The 26,920-nt window shown below is 41.8% G+C and overlaps 1 protein-coding gene across 4 annotated transcripts; it reads left to right on the top strand.

The window, feature by feature from the left end:
* The first annotated feature begins 11,851 nt into the window (after positions 1-11,851).
* LOC147613033 (uncharacterized) lies at positions 11,852-21,435 on the top strand. 4 transcript variants are annotated; one of them, XM_086782330.1, is made up of 7 exons: positions 11,852-12,022; positions 12,855-12,931; positions 13,114-13,184; positions 15,807-15,851; positions 20,410-20,515; positions 20,628-20,760; positions 20,975-21,435. In XM_086782330.1, exons 1-7 carry the CDS (start codon positions 11,963-11,965, stop codon positions 21,185-21,187), a joined length of 705 nt encoding a protein of 234 aa, XP_086638456.1. In that variant the 5' UTR covers positions 11,852-11,962; the 3' UTR covers positions 21,188-21,435. The 4 variants fall into 4 exon arrangements, with proteins under 4 accessions (XP_086638456.1, XP_086638452.1, XP_086638453.1 ...); XM_086782326.1 differs by having other exon boundaries at positions 11,867-12,022; positions 12,573-12,931; XM_086782327.1 differs by lacking the exon at positions 11,852-12,022 and adding an exon at positions 12,041-12,426 and having other exon boundaries at positions 12,573-12,931.
* The last annotated feature ends 5,485 nt before the right edge of the window (positions 21,436-26,920 follow it).

Raw genomic sequence — 26,920 nt, 5'->3', positions numbered from 1 at the left:
TGGCGAAGGATTTCGCCAAAGTCTTTGATGTCAAAGTCCCGCCAAAGCCAGCACCATCACCTTTCAAAAGGTTTTTATTCCCAGAAGATGATTCCAACCTTCCTCCGTCTAAGAGATATCAGGGTCAAACCCAGGATATGGGAAGTTCCAGAATGGAAGAAATGTCCTTTTTTCGAAACTCAATCCCCTGGATTTCAACTTCAGAAGTTCCACCCTTGAACAAGAGAGTGAAATGCTATAACTATCAAGGGTTTGGACATCGCAGCATGGATTTCCCAACTCCTTTTGGATCAACGTTTTCAGGGCAAGAAAATAAGGGATTAAGATTCCAGACTCCAACCCCCCTTCCGTCCAGAGTAATCAGGGTTCTATTTGCCAAAATCAGGGAAATCCCAGAGGTAGACCCTCTATCCAACCTGCAGTTTCAATCCAAAGTAATGCAAGACCTCCACCTCAGAATAGGGAAAAAGAGTTATTCTTATCAATTTTGATTTTATGCATAGAAAGATGCATAAAAGAATTATTTTATTTTGAAAGTATTATTTTCATTAAATTTGAAATTATGCATAGATAGATGCATAAAAGATTTATTTTTATTTTGAAAGTGTTATTAGGTTTATTTTTAATTCGAAAGTGTTATTTTCCTTAAAATTGAATTTATGCCTAAATAGATGCATAAAAGGATTTTTATAAAAGTGTTATTCCTACTAAAGTTGTCTTTATGCCTAATTAGATGCGTAAAGAATCTTTATATCAAAAAATTAGAATTCTCTTACATTCTATAAATAGATGTGATGAGATGTGATAGGAATCAGATAGATGTAAATGGATGGATGGAAGTGATATGAATCAGATAAATGAAAATGGATGAATGGATGGATGTAAATGGATGGATGGAAGTGAAATGAATCAGATAAATGAAAAGGGATGGAAGTGAAATGAATCAGATAAATGAAAATGGATGAATGGATGTGATGTCCTGTGAATTAGGATGTGAATCAATGGTATAGGATGTGAAGGAATGTGATGGCATGTGAATTGTGAATCAATGATAAGGGATGTGAATGAATGAATGTGAAGGAATGTGATGGCATGTGAATTGTGAATGAATGATAAGGGATGTGAATGAATGACGGCATGTGAATGCAGATGTGGATGTGGATGTGGATGTATGAATGTGGATATGGAAATGGATGTGTGGATGTATGAATGTGGATGTGGATGTGGATGTGGATGTATGAATGTGGATGTGGATGTATGGATGTGTATGTATGAATGCGGATGTGGAAGTGGATGTATGAATGTGGATATGAAAATGTATGTGTGGATGTATGAATGTAGATGTGGATGTGGATGTGGATGTGGATGTATGGATGTGGATATGGATGTGTATGTATGAATGCAGATGTGGAAGTGGATATGTGGAAATGGATGTATGAATGTAGATGTGGATGTGGATGTATGAATGTGAATGTGGATGTGGATGTATAAATGAGAATGGGGATGTGGATGTATAAATGTGGATGTGGATATGGATGTGGATGTGAAGGTGGATGTGGATGTGAAAATGGATGTATGGATGTGGATGTGGATGTGGAAATGGATGTGGATGTGGATGTACGAATGTGGATGTGTATGTGTATGTGGAATAATGAATGCAAATATGTATGTGAAATGATGTGACGTCGATATGAGTGAATGGATGAGATGTGACGTTGATATGAGTGAATGGATGAGATCTTATGACATGTGAATTGGGATGTGAATAAATGATATGTGATGTGAATGAATCTGATGTGATGAGATGGAAAATGATGTGATTGGATGAGAATGAGTACACATGTGAATAGACTGTGGAATAAGTAATGTGGATTGATGAGGGATAATGTGGAAAGACGAGAGTTCATTATAGAAACTGTATTTGTGACCTGTTTGTAAATGACTGTTTTATGTCAAGAATGCTGGGGAAGCATTTTGACCGTCTTGTGATTAAGGTCGTGGAGACCTGATTGATAAAGTTACAACTGCTGATGGAGAGTCAATGGAGGACGTCTCGCGTAGCAAGGTCGGCTGACCAGCCTCAGTTTGATTAAAATGGTGAGCTTCCGGTACAGTGGATGAGGGACTAAGGAAGCGGCCTATGAGTGAAGCGCTAGGTGACCTACGAAGGATCCTAGAGGGTGCTGACCATACGGTGCTTGGGCTCTGGGTCGCCGAAGATACCCACAAGTACGTCGAGGAAGATATTGAATCAAGGAGTAAGAGTTGTTTTCTGAAACCGGGCATGGATCTGGTTGATTGACCTTGCTGGTCCTCAACGGATGAGTCCATGACTCTTTTATATGGTCTGTTGGTTGATCTTGCTGATCTTCCACGGAGATTCCATTTTATTATGAGAATATATTGCTGGTTACTATGAGCTAGGAACTATCGAAAAGGCCCCTGATGAGTGAACAGGTGGTGAGAGTTCTGGTTACCAATGATGCCATAAGTACACTGATGAAGGAATGATTGGAAATAAGGATTCAACTAGAGATTTTGAGGATTGTGATCAGTGACACAATGGTTTCATTAAAGGATTGTTTTAAAGTTAGCTGATGCTGAGAAAAAAGGCAATTTCATATTGGGTGTGTAAGTGGTATGACTAGTTTTATGTTTGTGCATGAACATCCGGCTAGGGGGCCTGGGAACTCTTTTCCCTGGTACCGGAGACAAAACCTTACCAAATTCCTAATTGGATCCCATCACTATAGTGGTTGGGCGGTTGGCTAACCCATGGGACTGGATGGGGTTAGGCTGGACTGATGTTTCTGTTTAGTTCGATAGATGAAGTAAATTCCGGACAAAAATTGTTCTATGGAAAAGAATCAATGGCTATGCCTCTCAATGAGGAAAAAAGCGTTGGTCTCTATGATCCAAGTACAGTCTTTTTCCTTGATGTGACTATGGGACTTATGGGTTCGGTCAGATGAGCTCAGTTAGTTAAGGCTTTTGACTACGTTAAGGAAAAGTTATCCTGGTGGAATCGCCCGTGCTTTCCGGGCAAAGGAAGTTTTCCCGGGTTCGGTTTTGGAAAAACTGATGGATTAGTCTCTTGTTCGGATATCCATGGGTGAGGCCCCGAGTGTGGGACCCTGCTCCGCGCAAGAAGTGCTACTTCCACTGCTAGCACCCCTGAATTTGTTGCGCGGTGGGGACAGGGATCTTACATTCCACCTCATCTATTTTGGCAAGTCTTTCTTCATTCTCCAGCTTGTCTATGACACAATTTGTAATATTTTCTAGCGTTGTGAGAATGCTTTGAGTGGCTGGGTCAGTTGTCTGCCTCATCCTGTTCAGCCTATCACTTAATGTGGTTGGTGTCTTGTGGATTTTCCCCGGTGTTGCTTTCTCTGCTACTTATTCACTGCTCAGGGCCAATCCACTATTCACCAATTGCTTGCCTATGTCCTCAAGTTGCTGCTTTTGCTGCTTCTTGGTTGCTTGGGTTTCCTTTCGCTTCTTTGGTTTGAGAGTGGTGATGTGCTGAGAGACCATTCAAAGTTCCTTTTGAGGGTGTCTTCTTTGGAGGTTTCATCTTGTTTTGTCTTTTTCAGCTTCTATTGAGGCAGTGTTGTCTGCTCTATTCTTGGTTGTAGATTTAGTTACAAAGGTGTTTTTGCTATACCTCTTTAGCCAGCCTAGTTTGCTAATTCAGCTGCAATGCATTTTTGTTCTACCTCTGCAGCCAGCCTAGTTGCTAATTCAGCTGCAATGCATTTTTGTTCTACCTCTACAGCCAGCTTTTGCCTATCAACTTCTCCACTTGTCTCTTCATGGCTGCTTTTTCTTCCAACTTCTGCCTCTGGGACTCCTCCTCTAGTCTCTTCCTCACTACTTCTTCACACTTTCCTGGTTTGCAATAGAGCTATCCTTCTCTAACTCACCAAGATAGGCCAAGGCTTTTAAGTGTCCTGCCATCTTTGTGTGACCTCCTGATAGCCACAGCTGTTGAGCTTGCTACTGCATGTTTTTAGCCACCACTGCTACCCAATTCACCTTCTGGCCATGTTCCACTATCAACAGTCTAGGTGGTTCTGCTTATGTTGGTGCCAAGTAAAATCTGAACTACTTTTGCCTATTTGGATCACAACACGTGGTGATAGAGTATTCCTTATCGACTTTTGAGAGTTCCTCCGCAATATCCACATCATAGGAGTTGGCGTTGGTGATAAATTCCACATGAAGATTGAATGCCTTGGGAATGTTTTCTGGTGTGATTTTGGCACAACCTTATGCCCTCCCATCTTAACGGTGTTGTTCTTTGACAACTCTACTAGATGCACTCTCGCTTCCATGTTTTCTTGCAGACTCATCTAGTTCTTTACTACGAAGCCGAACAATCCAACCTTATGCCCTCCCATCTTAACAATGTTGTTCTTTGACAACTCTACTAGATGCACTTTCGCTTCCATGTTTTCTTGCAGACTCATCTAGTTCTTTACTACGAAGCCGAACAATCCAACCTTCTACCGCCACTCTTGTTGAAACACAGGGCAAGAGTCAAACTCCATTGGCGTGTTGTTGCTAGCCATGGCAGGTTCTGGTTGCAAAGTTTTTAAAGAAGAGGGAAAGATGGGTGATAGCGAGAGAGCTTGAGAAGGCGAGACAATGGGAAAGAGCAAGAGAGCGATTTGCAAATGATTCAGGGAGAGCTAGGGTAGAGACGGTTGGTTGTGGTAGGGTTCCTTGATTGGGGCCGTGTTTTCAATATATTTTCTCCTACCCATGATGATTTCCCCAAAAATGAGGTAGCTGCCAAAGAATGTCATGATTCCCACGTGTGTGTGTCGTATTTACTGCTCTCCATTCCTTTGATTTTCATTGTGCATTTTCTCTCCGTTCGATGTCACCCCATCGGAGTGTTGTGCACGTGTCTGCATCTGGCTACGTTGTATAAATGGGGATCGACATCATCATGCATTATTTCGTTGTGTCTACCTCTGTGTCCTCCTGACTAGTTGGTTGCTGCCCTTCTCGTTTCTTTCTTTCTTTCTTTATAGGGTCAGAGTCTGAATACGTTTATAGGCTTGAGTAGCATTTCACCACTTAGTGTTTTCACAGCACATGAACGTGCTTGAGCTTAATTTTTCTGCTATTTGATAGGGACCCATCTAGTGTATTTTGAGCTTACATGGGTGTTGTTCGAGCTTTGAGTTAAATAGAAATACCTTGTCATCCTCCTGAAATATCTTGTGTTTGTTGTTTTTATCCACCCACTTCTTTCTTCTTTTCTGAGTGATTTCTGCCACCCATGCACTCTATAGCCTGCTTTCCTCCATCTCCATGAGATGCTACATCCATTGGTTGACTGATTCCTTGGGGCTGAGCCTTTTGGTTAGGGTTATTCTAAGGCTTGGGACCACATACTCCATTGGAACTTCTGCTTCTAACCCATAGACCAAAGAAAATAGGGTGCATTCAATGCTTACCTTCTATGCTGTGTGGAATGCCCACATTGCGAAGTGCAGCTTCTTGTCCCAGTTTGTTCTATTTTGATTGATTGTCTTTTTGAGGATCTGCTTCAGCACTTGATTTGTGGACTCTCCTTGATCGTTTGCCTACAGATAGTAAACAATTGATTTTTTGTGCAAGATCATGTGCTGTTGGGTCAGTTTTTGAATCACCTCATTGATGAAGTGCCCTCCTTGGTCACTTACTAGCTCCACTAGGCATCCAAACCTCGTCATGATGTTGTCATCAAGAACTTGGCTACTAATGTGCTGTTGCTGCTAAATTGTCTTTGAGGGCCTTCGCTTCCACCCATTTAGTGCAATAGTTAATTTTTCCACGGGGATGTATTTGTTACTAGTCCTTCTTGTTGAGGGTTTGAATGGTCCTACAAAGTCCATTCCCCACTTTTGAAAGGGTTCAAGTTGTAGGACCAGCTGATGAGACATCTGATCAGCAGAGCAGCTCTCTGACGTCTATCCGGTCCAATGAACACATCACATTGCCTGGCACGATCCCATGCATCTTTAAGTATGGTGGGCCACCATAAGCCTGCTTTGCAAGACTTTTCTACCCGTTGTTTCTCTAGAGTAGTGTCTGCCTGACACGCTTTGGTGTACTTTCGTGAGGATGGATGTTTGTTAATGGTCTAGCACACATCTACGGACCACCTGATCAATGCTTTTTTTGTACAGTGCTCCTGCAACCTCAAGGTAATGCCTGCAATCTCGAGGTAATGTCTGCAGAGAGCCAGTTTCTTTCGCTGATCTCTATTCATGTCATCATCACAAGAAGCATCCACCTTGCTAGCTTCTCGGTTAGATCTGGCTTATTCACTAGATACAGTAGGGCTTGATGATCTACATGAAACACAAAGTGATTTCCCAGTGGATAATGACAAAATTTATTGACTGAGTAAATCAATCCCAGGGCTTCCCTTTGAGTGATGCTGTAATTTTTCTCGGGCATTTGACATCTGGCTGGCATAGTAAATGGGTATGTACCACCCCTTTTCTATCTGCTGCATCAGCACACTTCTAATTACTGTATTCCAATGCATCCAACGAATACATAGAACATCTTGTCCCATTCTGATGGTTGGATGATCGATGCATAGTAAATGGGTATGTACCACCCCTTTTCTATCTGCTGCATCAGTACACTTCTAATTACTATATTCCAATGCATCCAACGAATACATAGAACATCTTGTCCCATTCTGATGGTTGGATGATCGATGCATTGGCAAAGCATTCTTTTCAAATTTTGGAAGGCATCCTTGTGCTCTTTTGTCCAGAGGAATTCTGGCCCCTTCTTTGTGAGACTGTACAGTGGATGTGCCACATTAGCAAGGTACCTGAGGAATCAAGTGTGCCATTTGATTTGGCCCAGGAATTTGTCGATCTCCTTCAGGTTCTGCGGTGGATTCAGCTTGCTTATCATCTTGACCTTGGCCGGTCCTGTCTTTGGACACCATGTGCCCAAGGAGTGTTCTGCCCCTCACCGACGACGAACACACACTTCATTGGGTTTAGCTTCAGCTTCGTTTGCTTGCACCTTTCCAAGCATAGGTGTAGCTGGTGTAGATGCTCCACACACTTCCCAAAGACATTGAAGTCATCTACAAACACATACATGAATTCAGTTAAGTAATCATAGAAAATTTCTTGTACCATGCGCTGGAATGTTGCGGGTGCATTCCGGAGTCTGAAGGTCATGACATTTGACATGAATACTCCCCACTCCGTGATGAATGCGGTCTTCTCCATGTCTTCAAGTGCCATTTTGACCTAGTTGTATCCATTGAATCCATCCATGAAAGAATTAATTTTGTGGCCTGCTACAACATCCAACATAGAGTTTGTGAATGGCAAAGGAAGTGGGTCCGGTATGGTTGCTGCATTTAGCTTCCTATAATCCACACAAACTCTGAGCTTGCCATTCTTTTTTGGCACAATCACAATGGGGCTTAGCCAGGTTGCTTTTTCTATTGGTTGGATGAATCCTACTGCCAGCAGTTTGTCAATTTCTTCCTTAACTTGTTTGGCGTATTTGGGGTTCATCGTGTACCGTTGTTGCCTAGTCGAAACTACATCCTCCTTCAGGTTTATTTTGTGTTGGTAGAAGCTTGGGTCGATGCCAAGCATATCTGTGTAGCTCCAGGCAAAGACATCTTTATACTGCATTACCAGCTCTTAGAGTTTGTTTAGCATTGCTTCTTCTAGTTTTGTGCTGATTTTTATTGTCTACAGGGTTGCTCCTCTGTCCCCAGATTGAGCTCCATGAGCTCTTCTTCTTGTACACAGATGGATTGCTGCTGCTCCCTGTCCTTGTAACACATTGCTTCCATTCATTCCTTTAGCCCCTTGGATTTTCTTCCAATTTTCTTTCTATTCTTACTGCACCTCCTTTGTTGTAGAATCTCTGACTTGTTTTTGTTTTTCCCAGTCCACATTGTTTTTCTTCTAACTAGCTAGTTCATTTGACACAGCCAACTTCTTTTTCCCCTTTTGGGATATGGTGATGATTGCCACAATTGGTTGTATACCTTCTAGCTCTTTGATGTCGATGATGCTTATGAACGTTGCTGGTGCATCCACCCCTCTTACCTTTTCCTGCAGCTCTTTTTGGTGCTTCTGGAACATTTGACAATCATTTTGGTGGTGTCTAGGCTTTTAACAGTAATAACATTGGAACCCATTTGATTGCCTAGCACCCTGTCTTCCTCGGCCTTGCCCTTATTGCCCTTGGCCATACTAAGGTCTATAAGATACCAGTGCAACAACTATGGGTGTTGTTGTTGTTGCTGTATTGATAGCCGCGCCTACATTGTTTCTGACATTTTATCGACAATTGGATGTCAAGTGTGTGAATGTTTGGCAAATGGCGCAGGTCAGCTGCATCTTGCATTCCTCTTTCAGATGGCCTTCATTTTTGTAGGTCGGGCAGAAGACACCTGTTTTGTAGTTAGAGGAGTTAGAGGTCTTACCAAATTGCATAGTGAGCTTCTCCACCACCTTCTTGGCTAGGACATCCACCTCGTCCTTCTTACCTTTGCATTTTCTCTTCTTGTTGTTGCGTCTAGATTCCTCCTCAGCTTCTAGCTTAAATTCTGAGTCTTCTAATCCCGACTCGCTGTTGGTGTCACTATTTGAAGAGTTGTGCTTCTTGCTCTTCTTTTTCTTTAACTTTTTTTCTAATCCTATGATGTGGGCATGTTGCGTTCTGCTCATTTAGTAGCTTCCATGAGCCCATCGAACCCTTTTGTGTCGATGTTGGTTGTTGCCACTGTTAGTTTTAGTTTCTTGTTGAGACCATGCAGGAACGAGTCCACAAGAACTACTTCGGATGGTCTGTCAGAGAGAGTCTTGCACGTAGAGTGCGAAACTTGGCTGCATAATCTTCCACTAGCAGCAACTTCTATTTCAAGCTTCGCAGATTATCTTGCAATTGAGAGTTACTTTTGACAGTTCTGAATCTTTTGAGGAATGCTTCTTTTAGTGCATGGAAGGTGTGGAAGTGGTCCGAGTCATACTGGGATACCCATTTAGTTGGTAAATTCTCGAATATGGCTTGGAATTGGTCTCGCTTCTTTCATCAAGAACATTGGCACAAGTGTGATTTACCTTCCACACCGCCTCGAATTTCATGACATGAGTGTGGGGGTCTTTAGACTTCTTACCCTTGTAGGTTGGGTATTTGTTATTTCCTCCTTGTTGGTGGTAAGCCATTTGATGCTGATGAATTGTGGGGAGATGTGGTGCGTTTGCTAAGCCAAGCAGGGCGTGTTGTTGGTATAGTTGATTTCGCATTCATGGACTGGGTGATGAGCTGTCTTGCGATTACTTCTTTAACAAGTTCCTCTCCCCTTTTGAAGTGTTGTGCCAGAATGTTACCTTTGTGAGAGAAATGGTGAGAGTGAAAGCAGTAAGATCACCAAAGTGTCAGTGGTCAATCCGACGGGCAAGACATTACCCCTGGTCAGAAGTAATTCTGTCAATGCCTAAGCCCAATGGGTTCAGAACTCACGAGCCATCAGCTAAAACAGAAATTACGTACAAAACTACAAAACTCACTCTCTCTCTCTCACTCACTCACTCAGTACACAATGAAATAATTCTCAAGCTTGTACAATGCTATGTGCTCCAGACTAACTTTGTCCTACTATTCTCTTCTATCTCTCTATATATCTATTTCCTAACTGCTAACTGCCTCCTTCTTTGCTCTCTTGGAAGGAACTTCTTCTTGTTCCATCCAACCGTTGCCCTACTATTACAAGACTCATTCTGTTAACAAACTATTACAATAAAGTACATATGATTACAATGGGCGCACGTGTGCGCTGACATCTGTGCATGACTATTAGTGTGCTAGCCTTTTACTATTGACCTGTGTCCTCCGACCAGTTCTTCAGGTCCCACCAATCAGCTCATGTCAGGCGCTCAACAGTGAGAAACACATAGGCACTTCAAACATTAAAAAAGTGGTGAGGTCTAAGCTTATGAATCCGCTTTGATACCACGTTAAATATCAGAGTGCACTAGGAGACATCAGATCCACGGGGATGGAAGATGTCCATGGTTAATGGATGAGAGAGAGAGAGAGAGAGAGAGAGAGAGAGAGAGAGAGAGAGAGATGTAATTAAACTCAATGTAGAAAAAGCAAATGATTGCATCATACAATGAAGCTTAATTGATGTGTTGTAAAACCTTCATAAGTACATGCTTTTGTAGGCTCAGAGCCTTATCTTTTGACCTAATCATATCACACTAACATATAGACATTCGACACATGGCACACACTTATATTATCCACATATAAGAGGGAGTAGGTGTTCACACACATATAGAATAAGGTTACATACACATATAATTTCTCAGCTTAAGAGACCGTTCGCACACATATAAGCACATTTACACACTTCCACACTCTAAGAGGTAGCTCACACACGTACACAAAAATAAACACATGCAAGGGCTATTTACACATTAAGCTCCGAACCCAACAAGTTGGCATAATGTTTACATTAGATGTAAACATGCCTGAAGTGAAGGTTGCAATGTTTGCATATGGTACATGTATGATTTGTAGATGTTGATATTTGGGATAAACGCATTGGACATGTCAATATTCAACGGCTAAAGAATATGTAGGCCTAAAGTATTATTACAGGTTTGTCATAGTTCAAAATGGATGGAATACACTAAGAGTATGTGAAGCGTGCCAATTAGGCAAGCAGGCTAAGCGTATGATAAGCATGTAAGTCAAAGAACTTTGGATGTGGTGCATTTGGTGCATTATGATGTTGGCTTTACCTACTTGTAAATGTTGAGCTTGTTCATACACAAAGCGTCTATCATTTTGGAGACTTGTTGGACCTATCATTTTGGAGACTTGTTGGACACTATTATGAAGAATTATTTCTAGCGTGGACGGTTAACCCCGCTTGCTCTCGAAAGCGTTTTTGACTTGTCTCTTCATTTTGCTCCAACTTGTCATGTTGCCAAGGCCAAAGCCCATTTATGAACCTAGCCTTAATTAGCTAGGTAGAGTTGAGAAATGTGTCTCTCATGATGCCTTAGGGTGGACCCATAACTCTACCACATGGCAAAATCCAACTCGCTTATGGCAGACACATTAGATAGAGCTCACCAGGCATTAAAAAATCTATTAAAAATACTTGAACTGTGTCATTGGGTAGAAAACTTGATAGCGTGACACAAGGCTATCTCCTATTTGTTGATGTTAGTGACAACTTTGGTTATGACCTTGGTTTGAGTGGCATGCGAAAACATGTGAACCAGGCCTTAGGGGGATGACATAAGAATCGGGAGAAGGGGAGAATCTATTGTCTTTAGGAAAACCCCCCCTAATAGTGGTGTTAAAGACCCTGTGCCATATAGTGCCGAGGCAGTCCATCTTCCCGTCCGCTTGAGACTTGCAGATAGGTGGCGGGTTAATGCTCAAGTGTGTCCTCCACCACCCCCCTCCCCCCCCCAAAAAAAACAAGGTGAGGAATCATGATGGCCTGCCTTATTATTGTATAGGAATAAGAATGTAGGTAATTGAATGGTCAGACCAATAGCGAAAAGGGAGTGTTCAATGAACGAGGGGGCTAGAGAGAGTTTTTGAAATTTGGCTATTTAGAGGATGTGAGTCCCATAACTCATGAAAGGCAAAGGTGCATTAACTCCATAGAAAGCAACAGTTGAAAAGGGAGTGTTCAATAAATTAGAGCACTAGAGAAATTTGGCTATTTAGAGGATGTAGGGCGCAGCTCATGAAAGGAAAAGGTCCATTAACTCATAGAAAGCAAGGCTTGATGGGCAGCAAGGCATCCCCTCATGGCTAATTTGTTTGGAATCCGGTCCTAATAAGAGAGAGAGAGAGTGGGGAAGGAGGAAGTTGAAGAAGAAGAATAAGAATAAGAAGAGGAGGAGGAAGCACCTGCTAGGCTACGAGCTGCTAGGTTATGGGGAAACAAGGGAAGCTTATGGACGACAAGCTGACAACGCTGTTGAGTCTTCTTGAGGTAAAAGCTTCTCCTCCAGGCCTCCTTGTCCTCCTCCTGTTCAATCAAGCATTTAATGCGCACGCACGAGGTCCCCGTGTCTGCTTCCCGGAAGTAAGCGAAAGAATGTTCTGCAGCAACCCCTTGCTTACATGTCCTCTTTGTGGACAACGACATCTTTTCGTGCATCCCTCTCAAGTCCACCGTCCGTCCTATCTGCTCGCTCCCTGCATCGCCCCAATCTTGGCTTCCTTTGCGTATTTGGGTTTCTGGCCTTGTTGGATTTTCCACTTTAAGGCTTCTGCGCGGTTTTCTGTGCTTCTAGGGTTTTTCCCTTCGAAATCTGTACCTGTATTAGCAGGGCTTCTGCTCCCCGAGAGCATCACATACCTTTTTTCTCTGATCCATTAGGGTTTGCCTCTCAGGTTAGGCTTTCTGCTGTTAACAGAATTAGCCGCCTTTTGCAGTGCTTCTTGTTGCCTTACATGTAAATTTTTTTCCCGATTAGGGTTAGTTGTGTTCCTTTATTAGGGTTTCTAGGGTTTTGGCCTCATTTGAGGTTCTTCTACAGGAGGGTTTCTGCTCCCAACAGATGAACCATCGCTTCCTACACCGAAGGTTTAGCAATTAAGGCAGTGTAATCTCATTTCAAGCCATACATTAACTGGGTAATTCTTAGGTTACAGAAGCAATACTGGTCCCAGCTCTTTTTTCTGTAGCTATGTCTTGTGAACCCCTGTTAGCGCAAAGTGGAAAGGGCCCGCACACTTTCGATTTCCCCTCTAGAGAAGGGGACTTTTTACTCCCTCAGCTGTCAGTGAAGCTGAAGGATGAGATCATTGTTGTGAATAAGGGAACGTGGCGAAGGGCATGGATTGTTCAATGGGGCCAACGAAGAGTTGTCGATCCTTTTATCGTGATTCTTAGAAGGTGATTTTGGACTGCTTAGTGTTTTTTTCAAGATACGTGTTTTTTTCAAGATAGATACTCTGTGTGTGCATCATGGTTTGTAACACTGAAGGCAGACCTCCTCTTGTGTCTTGTGTTTGACCATGTTTTGGCCATCAGAAATTGTTCATGCAGTAAGTCTTGTTGTTGTGGTGGTTATACAGGGGACTCGAACCAAAGCTCCTTTCATTATCTATGGCATTAGGCCTCACGTTTGGACTTTTTCCTCTTTGTGGTAAGATGTCTCTTGAACAGTTTTTTCCTCATGTTTGTAGATGCTGGTTGCTTATTTATTTGTGACAACATATGACTGATTCAATCATCAAGCCATTGCTGCTTATCTATATTCTTGTGTGATGGGATTGTTACATGTTTGCTTTTTAGCCTCTTTGCCACAGCCTTTCTTATGTGCTTTGATAAGAAGAAATACTACTTCATAGCAAAAAGCGTCGTTAAAAAAGAGGTGTCACAGAGTGTACTGCATGTGTTATGACAAGAAGAAATGCTGACGGAGTCCAGAGTTTGGGTGGCTTCACATGTGATTAGCAGGGATAACATCAGAATCTCACATGGCAAATGGAGACTCACCTGAAAGCGGTGTCTGGCAGTTTTGATTTTCGCATGAAAGGCACCTGGTTAAGGAGGCCTGAAGGAAGTCATTTTGTTTCTGGCCTCGTCCACATATAGGACTGAAGGAACTTGTTTCTGGCCTTGTCCACATGTAGGACTGAAGGCACTTGTTTCTGGCATCCTCTTCAGTCTTGGTAGTGATTACTGACTCCCATGCAATACACCTCTCTCAATCAGTACGTCGCCTCAGCTGACATACAGTTGCTCTTTTTGCTCTCTCATGATCAGGTTTGTGCTGGAATTTTCTCTCTTTGTTCATGCCAGAGGCAAGAGGGCTAAACATCTACAGGCCATGAATCAGGTTGACTAATGAGTGCTGTGAATTGGTAGCACTCCCAGGATTTTAAGTTTGCTATAGCGGCAAGGTCCTTGTTGCTATATAAAGAGGGGAACTTTGCTTCACATTAGGCTTGAACCCTTGTGGGGACCTAGGTCCTAGACGCCTACTGGTTCTAACATTAAGGGAAACAGGACTGCTTTGACTTGAAAGGTTATACTGTGGTTCCCAGTCATTGGATTTTCCCTCTTTTTGCCACCCTTGGTTGGTTGGCCAGTGTATGGTGGCCCAGGGTGATTCCTAGGAGTGCATTGGATATGGTGCTTTTTCTGTAGAAAATTGTGCTGAATGTGCTGTATTATTACTGAAGATTCTTCATCTCGATCAATTGATGGCAGATGGGCATTAGGGGTATGACATTTATTCATGAGATTAAGGTGTGTATTTCTTTACATTGTTTTTTTCTTGTATTTATATGTATGTAGGCACGCATGTGTGAATGATCAGCTTCTCGAACAGAGATAACAAGGAGTCTTTATGTTGCAACATTTGTTTCCTGTCCCAAAATGTATCTCTCTTTTTTGAAATCGGGCCTTGTTTTTCCTATGCTGTTTTAGCCTCTTCCGTGATGTCACCATTTGGTCCATCTCTATTTCTGGAGCCACTTCTATGGGATTGTCACTCCATAGAGCAGCCAAATTTGTGCCATGTTCACATGGGACCAGGCTAGTTTTATGGTGTCACATGGACGGGAGCCAGATCAATGCCACCCGTGTGTGACCAGTGCTGCGTCACATGGACACGAATCAGTTTCGTGTCACCCGTGTGTGATTTGCTTCGTGCTGTATGGACGGGGGCCTGTTGGTGCCACCCGTGTATGGCCGGGATGGTGTCATACCTATGGGACTGTCACTCGATAAGAAGACCAGGACATTTATTTTTTATTTGTTGTGCCAGTTTTGTGTCCGACAATAATCTTTTGTACAAGTTTCAATGAAAGGGAGATTTCGTCCATTATTTGTGCACATGCATTTATGCCTGTATACATAAATTTGTTTTTGCATGACTTATTTGCGTGTGTTTGCTTGTTATGCCGTGTCAGTACAGTGGACAAGGACGTCCCCAGTGTACCGTGGAGTGTTGTTTGCTGACTTGGTGATGTGGCGTGTTGTTTGCTGACTTGGTGATGTGGCGTGTGAATAGGTGGTAAGTATTTTTTGTTTTGGTCTTTTAAAATGGTAAAATCCATTAAGTAGAGTGAACCTTAGTATTTATAAGGTATAGTGTTCACACCCATTTTTAAATAGGGGGTGGACATTTGCTTAAGAGGGAGAGGGGCCCAAAGATGATAAGTTGAATTAAGGTTTTAATAATCCTTAAATGCATGGAATTCTTTTGGAAAGAACCCACGTGTGGATTGGTGGCACTTCTTGCTTTTGTCCACGCATGGATGCGCCCATCTCTCCCAATAAGGTGTACCTGCTCCTACACGCCTTCTCTACGCTTGAATGTTGTCGTCTTCTTCCCACGCTTATTTACCTGTTGGCTGCCCATCAGAACCTGCTCATTGGTTGTCCACGTGTACATGACATCACTTGTGTACCTGCTCGTTGCTCATCAGAACCTGCTCCTTGGCTGTCCACGTGTACTTGACAGCACTTGTGTACTTGCTGGTTGTCCACGTGTACTTGTTGGCTGCTCATCAGAACTTGTTGGCTGTCCACATATACTTGACAGCACTTGTGTGCTTGTTGGCTGCTCATCAGAACTTGCTGGTTGTCCACGTGTACTTGACAGTATCTGTTGTACTTGTTGCCTACTCATAAGTATCTGTTGTACCTGTCTTGTGTATCTACTGGTTGCTTTATTTTCAGTGGGGCTGAAGCTTTCATTTTGGAGTATAACACAAGGGAAATGGTCTTCACTACGGAGACTTGAATCAAAATCTAGGGAAATGGTCTTCACTACTGAGACTTGAATCAAAATCCATGCCAGGTATTTATCTCAATATATTACTTCAAATTCAGATAATAATTAGTTAAATGCCTGTTATTTCAAGCTTTGTGTAGGTAAGCTCCTCTCCAGTTGCATACACTCTAGAAGATCATTGGGAAGAGGTTTCTCCCATGATTGTCCTGACCGTGTCCTCATTTATAGAGAAACCAGTGAAGGTCAAGAGGGTATGAGGAAAAACCAAGTGCAAAGCTTAATTGGGAGAACCGGGAAACGTTCCCTCCGCGGAGTACACTCTTGTCTGCGTTAGTACGGGCGTGCCCGTTTGTGCACGGTCTTGAAAGACCAGTGAAAGTCAAGTGTACACCCAATGAAGGTGGGGACGAGTCTGTGATTTGAGGCTACTCTGATCAACACTTTCTTCATCGTTTTAAACCAGATCTGTTTAGTTGTTTGCACTTCCTAATGGAGGAATCTGGTCTTTTTAGACCCATGACACTTGTACAAATATAAATACTTGAAGAAATACAATAAGTATTGAGGAGAGGCCGGTCCTTTTCGGTCCTAGTGTTGGTGTCATTTGTATTTTTCAGTGTTTTCAGTGTTTGTTATTGATGTTGTTTTCATTGATTAATAATAATTAGATTAAGTGTTCCAAATGTGTATATTGTCTTTCGATCTGAAGGTCTCCTATAGGAAATCTTGTTTGTCTTGTACTCTTTGCGGGGTTCAAGCCTATGATGCCATGGCTTTCCAAGCAATACATCACATTCATTAAGTGGTACAACCAATAAATGCTCATGATCAAGGTAACTTTGAATATGTATGCGCAACTTCCCAATAAGTGTGGTAACCTGTACCTCTTTAGCGCCATGATCCTTGGATGAGGTATTTTTAGCTTTACCTCCCTTTTGGACATCGCGAAAGCTCTTTTTAGGTGGCTGTCCACCTTTTTGCAGGTTTGGGACAACCTTCTCTTTGTCCTTGGAACCACCTTGATCTTGCTTGATTTTAAGTACCAATTGCTTCATAGCAAGAGCGGATGCTATAAGTTGCTGAAGAGTGTGTTTCGGGTGCAATTCAATGTACAAACAATAGACTAGTTGCAACTCGGATCGAAACTTTCTTTTCTTTTCATCCTCGGAGAGTTGCATGAAAGGAGTAACCTCGAGCAAAACTTTTCAAAATTTGCTCACATACTGTTGTACACTCTCATTATCCTTTTGATCAAGTCTATCCCACTTTAATGTGAGTGTATGCTTTGCATTTGGTGGTAAGAATTGGGCATAAAATCTGTCCTTAAACTCTTTCCCAGTGCAAATGGGGTCTTTGGTGGTCTTTTCAGTGATCCACCAATGGGCAGCTGTCCCCTTCAAAAACATGCTTGCATGACGGATCTTGGACTTCTCAGTGAAGTCCTCTTCACTAAAAGCAATATCAAACTGGGCCACAAAAGCAAGCACCTTGGAAGCATCAAACTCCCCATGGTAGACATCAAATTTTACTGATTTGTCCTTGGTCTTGAATTCCTTGAGCTTTTTGGCATGAGGCTCAAGCTCGTCTCCTTCTTTTGCCCTTGTCCAACGGGGCAGCTCTCTCTGCATGAGCTTCATGGGCAATGATAGGTGTTCCACTAGCCAAAGTGACATGAGTCTTTGATTCTTGTGCATGTGACCTTGCTGAAAGATGCCTTGTCTCGCCATGAGACAACTCAATAGGCAAGGTCTTTTGGCTTGCATGCCGACCACTGTCCCCATGTTGTATATACCTAGAATCCAAATGGCCTTTAGCATGCATGAATTTGTTTCCTCCTGTGCCATGAGGAGTGGATGCATGGCGAGAGGTGACCGATACTTCTTCTTTATGCAAATATGATCTCAACCTTTGAGAGGCTTGGTCTCCATGTTACAAACAGGGTGGATTCTTGAACATAAGCTGTCCATCCTCTCCCTCTTTAAGGTCACCCTTGTGGATAAGATAAGAGAGTGCCAACTCCCTTGGCTTTTTGCCCACTGCTCGAGCCATAGACTCAAAAGTCATGTCCACCATAGCATCAGCTTTCTTGGCTTTTATGACACTTTGTGCATGGGGTTTCTCATGAATTTCAGCTCTTGCTCTTTTGTCTACAAGAGCCTCTTAATGTGCTCCAACTCAGCCCTCAATGCATTGGGCTCTTCCTTGTGCATGGGTTCTTTACCACGTGATGGTTGTCCCATGTATGCACTGTCATAGACTCTCTCAAGAGGCTTATGCCTTCCATGCAAGGCATCGGAATCTCATGAAGCACTTGATTGCCCTCTCGAATTCGGCACTTCCAATGGGTTGCCCTGGCTGTCCATTGAATTAATTGTTCGTGCTTGCTTCCGATCTCAAAACCCCGTGTCTCCTCTTGAGAAAGAGAGACGACCGGGCTTTGATACCAATGCGACCGCTCCTTACAGGAGGCCTACAGATCGGAAGACAATATACACATATTTAGAACACTTGATCTAATTATTATCAATAAATGGAAACAACATTAGCAACACAAACACTCGAAACATTGAAAAATACAAATGACACCAGCACTGGGGTCGGAAAGAGCCCCTCTCTCCCCCTCCCCCTCAATACTTATTGTATTTCTTGGAGTATTTATATTTGTACAAGTGTCATGGGCCTGAAAAGACCAGATTCCTTCATTAGGGAGTGCAAATAACCAAACAAATCTGGTTCAAACCGATGAAAGTGTTGGTTGGAGTAGCCTCAAATCACAGGCTCGTTCCCAACTTCATTGGGTGTACACTTGTCTTTCACTGGTCTTCCGGGACTGTGCACAAACGGGCACGTTCGTACTAATGCAGGCAACAGTGTACACTGCAGAGGGAAGGTTTCCCGGTTCTCCCAATTAAGCTTTGCACTTGGTTTTTCCTCATACCCTCTTGACCTTCACTGGCTCCTCTATAAATGAGGGCGCGGTCAGGGCAGTCATATGGGAGAAACCTCTTCCCAGTGATCTTCTAGAGTGTATGTAACTCGAGAAGAAGTTACCTACACAAAGCTTGAAATAACGGGCATTTAACTTGAATTATTCTCTGAATTTGAAATAATATATTGAGATAAATACGTGGCTTGGATTTTAACTCTTAGTAGTGAAGACCATTTCCCTTGTATTGTACTTCAAAATGGAAGCTTCAGTCACTGAAAACAAAGCAACCAGTAGGTACACAAGACAAGTAGGTACACAAGACAAGTACAACAGATACTTATGAGTAGCCAGTAGATACAGCAGGTACTGTCAAGTACACGTGGATAGCTAGCAGGTTTTGATGAGTAGCTAGCAAGTACACAAGTGCTATCAAGTACACGTGGACAGCCAGCAGGTTCTCATGAGCAGCCAGCAGGTACACAAGTTCTATCAAGTACACGTGGGTAGCCAGCAGGTATACAAGTGCTGTCAAGTATACGTGGTCAGCCAATGAGGAGGTTCTTACGAGCAGCCAGCAGGTACACAAGTGCTGTCAAGTACATGTGGGCAACCAATGAGTAGGTTCTGATGGGCAGCCAGCAGGTACACAAGCGTGGGAAGAAGGCGGCAGCATTCAAGCGTAGAGAAGGCGTGTAGGAGCAGGTACATCTTATTGGGAGAAGTGGGCGTATCTAGGCGTGGAGAAAAGCAAGAAGTGCCACCAACCCACACGTGGGTTCTTTCCAAAAGAATTCCATGCATTTAATTAAGGGTTATCAAAACCTTAATTCAACTTATCATCTTTGGGCCCCTCCTCCTCTTAAGCAAATGTCCACCTCATATTTATAAATGGGTGTGAACACTATACCTTATAAATATTAAGGTTCACTCTACTAAATAGATTTTACTATTTTAAAAGGCCAAAACAAAAAATACTTACCACCTGTTCACACGCCACATCACCAAGTCAGCAAATAGCACTCCACGGTAAACTGGGGGCGTCCCCGTCCAGTGTACTAGCACGGCATAACAGGCAGACACGCAAATAAGTCATGCAAAAACAAATTTATGCATGCAGGCATAAATGCATGTGCACAAATAATGGACGAAATCTCCCTTTCATTGAAACTTGTATAAGAGGTTCTTGTCAGGCACAAAACTGGCACGACAGATAAAAAATAAATGTCTTGGTCTTTCTATGGAGTGACAGTCCCATAGGTAAGACACCATCTTGGCCATACACGGGTGGCACCAACAGGCTCCCGTCCATACAGCACGAAGCAAATCACACGGGTGACACGAAGCTGGTTCTTGTCCATGTGACGCAACATTGGTCACACACGGGTGGCATTGATCTGGCTCCCGTCCATGTGACCATAAAACTACCCCTTTCACATAGGACATTGGCTTGGCTCCATGTGAACATGGCACAAATCTGGCCGCTCTATGGAGTGACAGTCCCATAGAAGTGGCTCCAGAAATGAAGACGGACCAAGTGGTGACACGTGACAACTGGAAAACGCCAAATGAGTTCTCTCTTTCTCTCTCTCTCTCTCTCTCTCTCTCCCCCCCCACCCCCTTCTTTCTGTGTGCATGCACGTGTGTTTCTTTGTGCAAATGTTCAATATAATTCTAACTTGTTTCCTTGTTTTTCAGGAGTGACTCTTCTATTGTGTGCCATAGCTGCGGTAATTTTACAGTCTAATTGTCACGTGCCCACCCTCATGCTGGCTAACTTTGTTGTATCACCGTTCGAGCTAGGGTGAGTCCCTTAATAATCTGCCTTATTCAAAACTTCTGATCATATATGATGCCTTATGACAGTATTTTGTAACATGAAGCCATAGAATATAACTCTTTATGTCCACATATAGGCTGGTGGTGCCTTTCATGCGTGTTGGAGAGTTGATGACTGGTGGAGAGCACTTCACCCTCTCTCCTGGTGGACTCTGGGAAGCCATAAGAGGGCATGAACCTCGTGCCTTGATGTTTGGCGTGCTGCATGCGGTGGGTTTGTGTAGTGGTTTGCTGACTTCGCACTTCGCACTTGTGGCTGATCCTAGGCTGGATACAGAAAAGATTGTCCATCCATCCATGACAGGGGAAGGTCATGGTGGAGGCCTGGCTGTTCTGTAACCAGCCTAAAAAACGAAGTAGTCTTGAGTTTTGTTTTTGTTTAACTTTTGAGGATTTACTTCTGCATTTGTTTCTGATTTTCCAGGTCATTGGTTGGTCCGTATTTGCTCCTGTATCTGTTGGCTTTCTCTATATTGCTTCTCTTCCAGTCTTCCGGTGCTTGATAGCAAGGTTTGGACCCAATCAGGTGCCTCAGAGACAGTCACTAATCAAGGATGACCACATCGTCATCAAGCAAGACACATCGTCTTCTGATTATGCAAGTGTGACTGATATACATGGGTTACAACTTGAATAGAACCATGGGAGCCACTCAGAAAATTGGCTGTATCATATGTGAAGGTTGTTTTAAAGACATTGAAAACAGTTTCACACAGTCCATAGTTTGTCTTTTGAAATTAGATGTAAACAGTGGTTATCCATCCATGTCCCCGTGCTTTGCTTATGCACATCTACCTGTTCCAATATATGTGGTTTAAAGCATTGCTCCAGTCTGCTGTGTAACTAGGTTTGCCCAAGATACATATTTTGTGCATTTTGATGAAATGATAGTCCTTAAGGGCATGGAAAAGGGGTAAAAAGGCTTGGAACAGGAAATTGACATCTTTGCTCATCAAAACCAACACAAGGCATCAAGATTTGGCTGTGCATAATGAGAGGCTTTGTTGGATAAAGGAAATTCAAAGCTGTGACCTTGCCAAAGTTGCTCTGTGGCTTCATCATGTAGAGTATTCCATTAATGACTATGCTAAGACCTTGATCCCTTAAAGCCCCTCGTAGTACCTATCTTTAAACACTCACCATGTACATGTACAGAGTAGTGAAAATGGTGACCACAGACAATCATGAAAGCTTTGCAGTTGGGATGAAATCATGAAAGCTTTGCAGTTTGGATGATTAAGAGGTGCAATATCATCCTAAGACCCAAAGCCTTCTTTAAAGTAAAACTATAACATCATTTTTTGGTGCATCATCACTGATACTTAACAATGATTTTGCTAGTGGGCCATAGCCTGAGTGGTAACAATTGATGTGCAGGTTGGCATCTAGAACATAATCTTCGTGAAAAATGTTACCAAATCTCTATTATTCATTTCAATTCGATTATTACTTGATCACTTGTGTCATTTTTATTGATGTCAATCCTTTCTTTATGTTGATGTCATGTGCAGGTTCGGGGTTTGAATATTGGCTCTGTTAATAGAATTTTTGATTTAAAAAAAAACTTGTTCATTTCAAAATGACAATAAAAAAACTTGTCACATGTCCCAATATTATATGTTTTATTGATGTTGTCGTTTCAAATATCTTTGTCGCATCAATATTGTGGTGCAATGGATTAAGACTCACTTTTCTCTCAAATTTTTTCCCCTAAAATATGTTATGTCTCCAAATATCACCCATAAGGCATGTGCTCACCATCCAATACTTTCCACATATAGCTATTTAGTTGGCTTATAAAGGTTCAATGTGTGTGAAACCTTGTGCCACTGCCCTTCCTAGAGCTCGACATGGAAAGAGTTTGTTTATTAAAGGGTAACGGGGGTTGAGAAGTGATTGGGTTGGAAGAAGCGTTATGCAAGGGACTTGGGATTGGTGTTATTGGGGTTATTACAGGTTTGGTGAAACTAGTGGAGTACCCATGTGTATCGTATTGGTCCAATGTGGGTACGACATCCCTAAGGATTGTGAAGCTTCAATGTGTGGCATAGGTCTCAATGGTTGCTTAAGGCTAGCTTCAAGATCCAAATCAGACCTCTGCATGTGTAGGGGTAAGCTTTGACCTTCTAGACTAGCCATTCTTTTCTCTTTTGACCTTATTTTTGAAAGCCTCTTGGCTAAGGAGTCCCTCTTTCTCTTAGGTTTCTAGCATATGGGACCCCTTAGTCTAAAACTCACGCATAACTTTGAGGTACCTCGAGGTGACAAAGTTCAAACTTAAACTTGCATTAATATTTCGTAGAAAACACAATTACAAGAAATCCAAGTAATTTAGAAGTGCAGCACTCATTGAGGTAGTTAGTTTGGACCCTTAGATGACATAAATTGGACTTTTGGGCCTTTGGAAGCTTTCAGTTAGGTTGGGATTCTTGAGCCAAAGTGTAAGCTTCTAGCTTCTCAAAAGCTTCCACTCTCTTTTTCTATTTTAGGCTCCCTCTACCTTCTTTTGACCTTGTTCTTGCATTGTAATTTTGTAGGTTTGACTTGTGATTCTGCAGGTTACTCGTACACGGTGGTTTTGGTTGTATCCCATGATTTTTTGTTGTGACTATAGAATCATGTTGATTTTTTTTTTTGGTGAGTGCAAAATCATGTCACTTTTTTTTGTGATCGCAAATCATGTCGTTCGTACACCAAGATTTGTCCGTACATCGTGATTCGTGATCAAGATGATTTTTTTTTCGTGATTGCAAAATCACGTCGCGCTTGTACATTGTGATTTGTTTGTACACCATGATTCCAGAGGCGTGTTGGTGATGTGACAATCACGTGCCGTGATTCTGCAAAATCACACCGATCAAGATAAGGTTTACTATTTTGGCCTCATAATCCCAGAAGTCATGTGACGACAATCTTAGGAAGATAATAAACATAGCCGTGATCTGCATAATTATGACTGTAATCATGCAAGTTATATCTAAAAATTGATTTTACAAAAAAATTAAAATTAAAATTTTGAATTTTTTTTTTGATGTTTTTGCTTGACCAAATTGTCCAGTATGGATCTTCTAAGCATGAAGATCATGAATATGTATTCAATGGAGCCTATCTTTTGTGATTTTTATCTCTTGACTTCACCAATACAAAAAAAAGTATAATAGTAAGAATTAGCAAAAATCAAGAGTTATTTTATTTTTTATGAATTTTTTTGTTGGTTAAGCTACCTAGTATGAATATTAACATGCTAATGTAATCCACTACAACAAAAAATCTAGTTAATATGCTAAAATTAAGCACCTAAGTTCTATATTAACACATACAAGAAAGAAAAAACCACACCATTTTTACACAAATCTCCATCAAATTCCACTCTCATTCATGGAACTCCACTATTTAAGTGTCAGGAATGGATAAACCCTTGGGGGATTCATCTAAAAATATGTAAGTATACCACATGAGCTCGAATGAAGGGATTTTTTAATTCAAAATTTTATTGTAAATTTACAGAAATACATTTACATAAGGGGTTTTTTAATTGATTTTGAAAAAAATCCGTGTCCATAAAGAAAAAGGGGTCATTTTATTCATGAAAAATTTAAAGGTAAGGAGTTTTTTAAATACCCCTTGAGCGCATGTGAAACATAGGGTTTCTTAGTAAAAATGATAAAGCCAAGGGATTGCTCCTCGAGATTGGTGCCAAAAAAGTTAAGGGTAAGTGATAGCAAAGAGGGAATCACTCACCTCAATGTGCCATGGATCTTGCTTATGGATGAGCTCGTAACCCTTGATGTCTCCAAGCTCCACACTGCCATGGGCACCTGTTAAAACCCTAAGATCTCTCTAGATAATTGTCATGCATAAACATGCATAAACCAGGCATAAACTCATCCACCCAACCACCCCCGAGCCCAAGGGATGCACACATGAATTACAATAAAGTACCTCATACCTTTACCTTGATGTCCCATACCACCAAGAGATATGACTCCAATCCGGCAACATGTAGCTGTAGTGTGAAATGGCATAAGAGTAGACACAATCCTCTACGCAAGAGAACATTATATCATCACCTAGCCTCAAGATAACATCCCTTGAGTGTGTCCCATTCCCCTATTAAATAGGAGGGCCCTCAAAGTGACTCTTGACTCTCCATTTCCTATGTGTGACTCTTCGATGCCTGACCCTAACCTCAACCCTTAAGGTTAGTCATAACCCATGCTCCACTAGAGCTTGTTCCCATGCTCCCATGCTCACAAGGCTAATGTGGGTTAGCCTCCTAGTATATGCACATATAATGTGCACATAACATACTTCCCCTCTCTCAAAACATTGCACTCTTACAATGAAAACAAAGAAATCTGCGCTAAACATTCTCAACCGACTCCCAAGTCGAATCCTCTATTTTTGTAACTTTTCACCTAATTTTAACCTCAAGGATTAGTCAACTACGAAGTTTTCTTTCCCTGAATTCAAGTACCTTTTCAGGTTCATGTGGAACATTGGATAAATCTTCGACTTCAACGAGTTCTTTGAAGAGTAACTATGTTTTCCTTACCTCCCAGGTTCCCTTTCAATTTACTAACATGAAAGACTGGATGAACTCGGCATGTTGACCCCAACATTCAAAGTCACTTGTTGAAATCTCTTTCTTTAGAGTTCAAGTTTATCTTGTTGTGTTCGGATTAAGGAATTTTGGATTCTTCCTTTGTTGGCATTAGTTTCATCCTTTAGGTGATTTATATAGTCCACCTAATGGTTTACGAATGTACATATGTGACTCATCGAGACGTTGATAACTCTCTATGTTAATATGGGTAACTCGGGACGTCGATAATTCCATGTGCAGATATGGGTACATCGGGCCGCCAATGGATCCCTGGTTCCTGCTGTTATAATGCTATGTCTTCCTACTTTATTCCAAATGGTTTACAACGAGGAAACTACTTTGAATATGAGTTCCTCTGATCATCCGCAGAGTCTGATGGACAAACAGAGCGTGTGAATCAGATTGTAGAGGAATCATCATATTGGAAAAAATATCTTCCACAATGATGGAATTTACCTATAACAGTTTTAAACATACGGCTATTGGTTTTAGTCTGTTCATGCTTATGTATGGGTATCAACCCAGGGGGCACCTATTGATATCGATCTTAATGACATTGAGCTTGATGCATCGAGGGATTTCTTGCGTGATATGCAGGAAATGCTGACCGAAGCTCGGGATTCTATCAGGAGTGCTCACGATAGGGCACGGTTTTATGCTGATAGAGGACGCTCACCTCGGTCTTTTGAACCAAGAGTGTTGGTTTATTTAAAAGTTGCTAAAGACTCTCAGACTTTGTCAACAGGAAAATGCTCGAATTTATCTCCTAGATATTGTGGTCCATTTCAAGTTATACATCGAATTGGCATGGTTGCGTATGAACTAAAACTGCCTCCACATCCCCCCTAGGTGCATTGCGATTCAAGTGAGAGAGGGAGGATGAGGCTCCCCTCTCCTCTCTCCTCTCTCCTCTCTTGGGATAGTTTCCTACGACGTTAAAAAGTTCTCTTCTCAATGTGTGTGTGGGTGTGTGGGTGTGTGTGTGAATAAGAAGAGAAAAATGGGCTAACCTTTCTATCACCCAAGTGTGGTAGATTGGTTAGCTCATTTCCCTCTTGAATCAAAGGTCTTGAGTTCAAATCTTGTCGGATAGATCAATTTGGTCTCTTGGGATAGTTTCCTACGACGTTAAAAAGTTCTCTTCTTCTTCTCTTCCTCTCTCCTCCCCTTCTTCTCCATTCATTCATTTCTTCTCTCTCCACCCCCTCCTTTTCTGTTAACAGAGAGGAGGATTAAGCATTAATTAACTTTTTAATCATAATTAATTCTTAATTATGATTAACATTAATTAAAATGTGCCTAATAAGAGAGGTTCACACATGTGGGAGTGAAAATAGAAGAAAAATTCAGTTTTGAGAGGAGAAAAGAATCCCACGTACACGAGAGCACTCAATGCATCAATTGGCTAGCCCATACTGCATTTTAGGAGAAATTTGGCAGAAAAATTAATAGCATCATTGCAGAAAACCTTCCGAAATGCATAAAAAAAACATTTTTACCAAAAAAATGCTCTAAAAATTTTTAAAAACTGAAGAAAAATTTCTAAATATTATAAAAATTCAAGGAATTCACTCTATCATAAATGTCCGCAAATAAAATGCATGGTATTTTGGTAAAAATTCCATAAATATTTATTTTAAATCGAAAAAATAAAAAAATAGCATTGAACTCACGAAATTTTTCCGCAACGTCGATTCGTCCATTGAATAGAAGAAACACGCGTTCCAACCGCCATATAAATGATCCATGTGATAATCATCAAAA

This window comes from Cibotium barometz, chromosome 44 (genome assembly GCF_041138505.1).
Source record: "Cibotium barometz isolate CiBa-2024 chromosome 44, ASM4113850v1, whole genome shotgun sequence".
NCBI lineage: Eukaryota > Viridiplantae > Streptophyta > Polypodiopsida > Cyatheales > Cibotiaceae > Cibotium > Cibotium barometz.
Note: the sequence above shows the minus strand (reverse complement) of the source record. Positions and strands in the feature narration are given on the sequence as shown.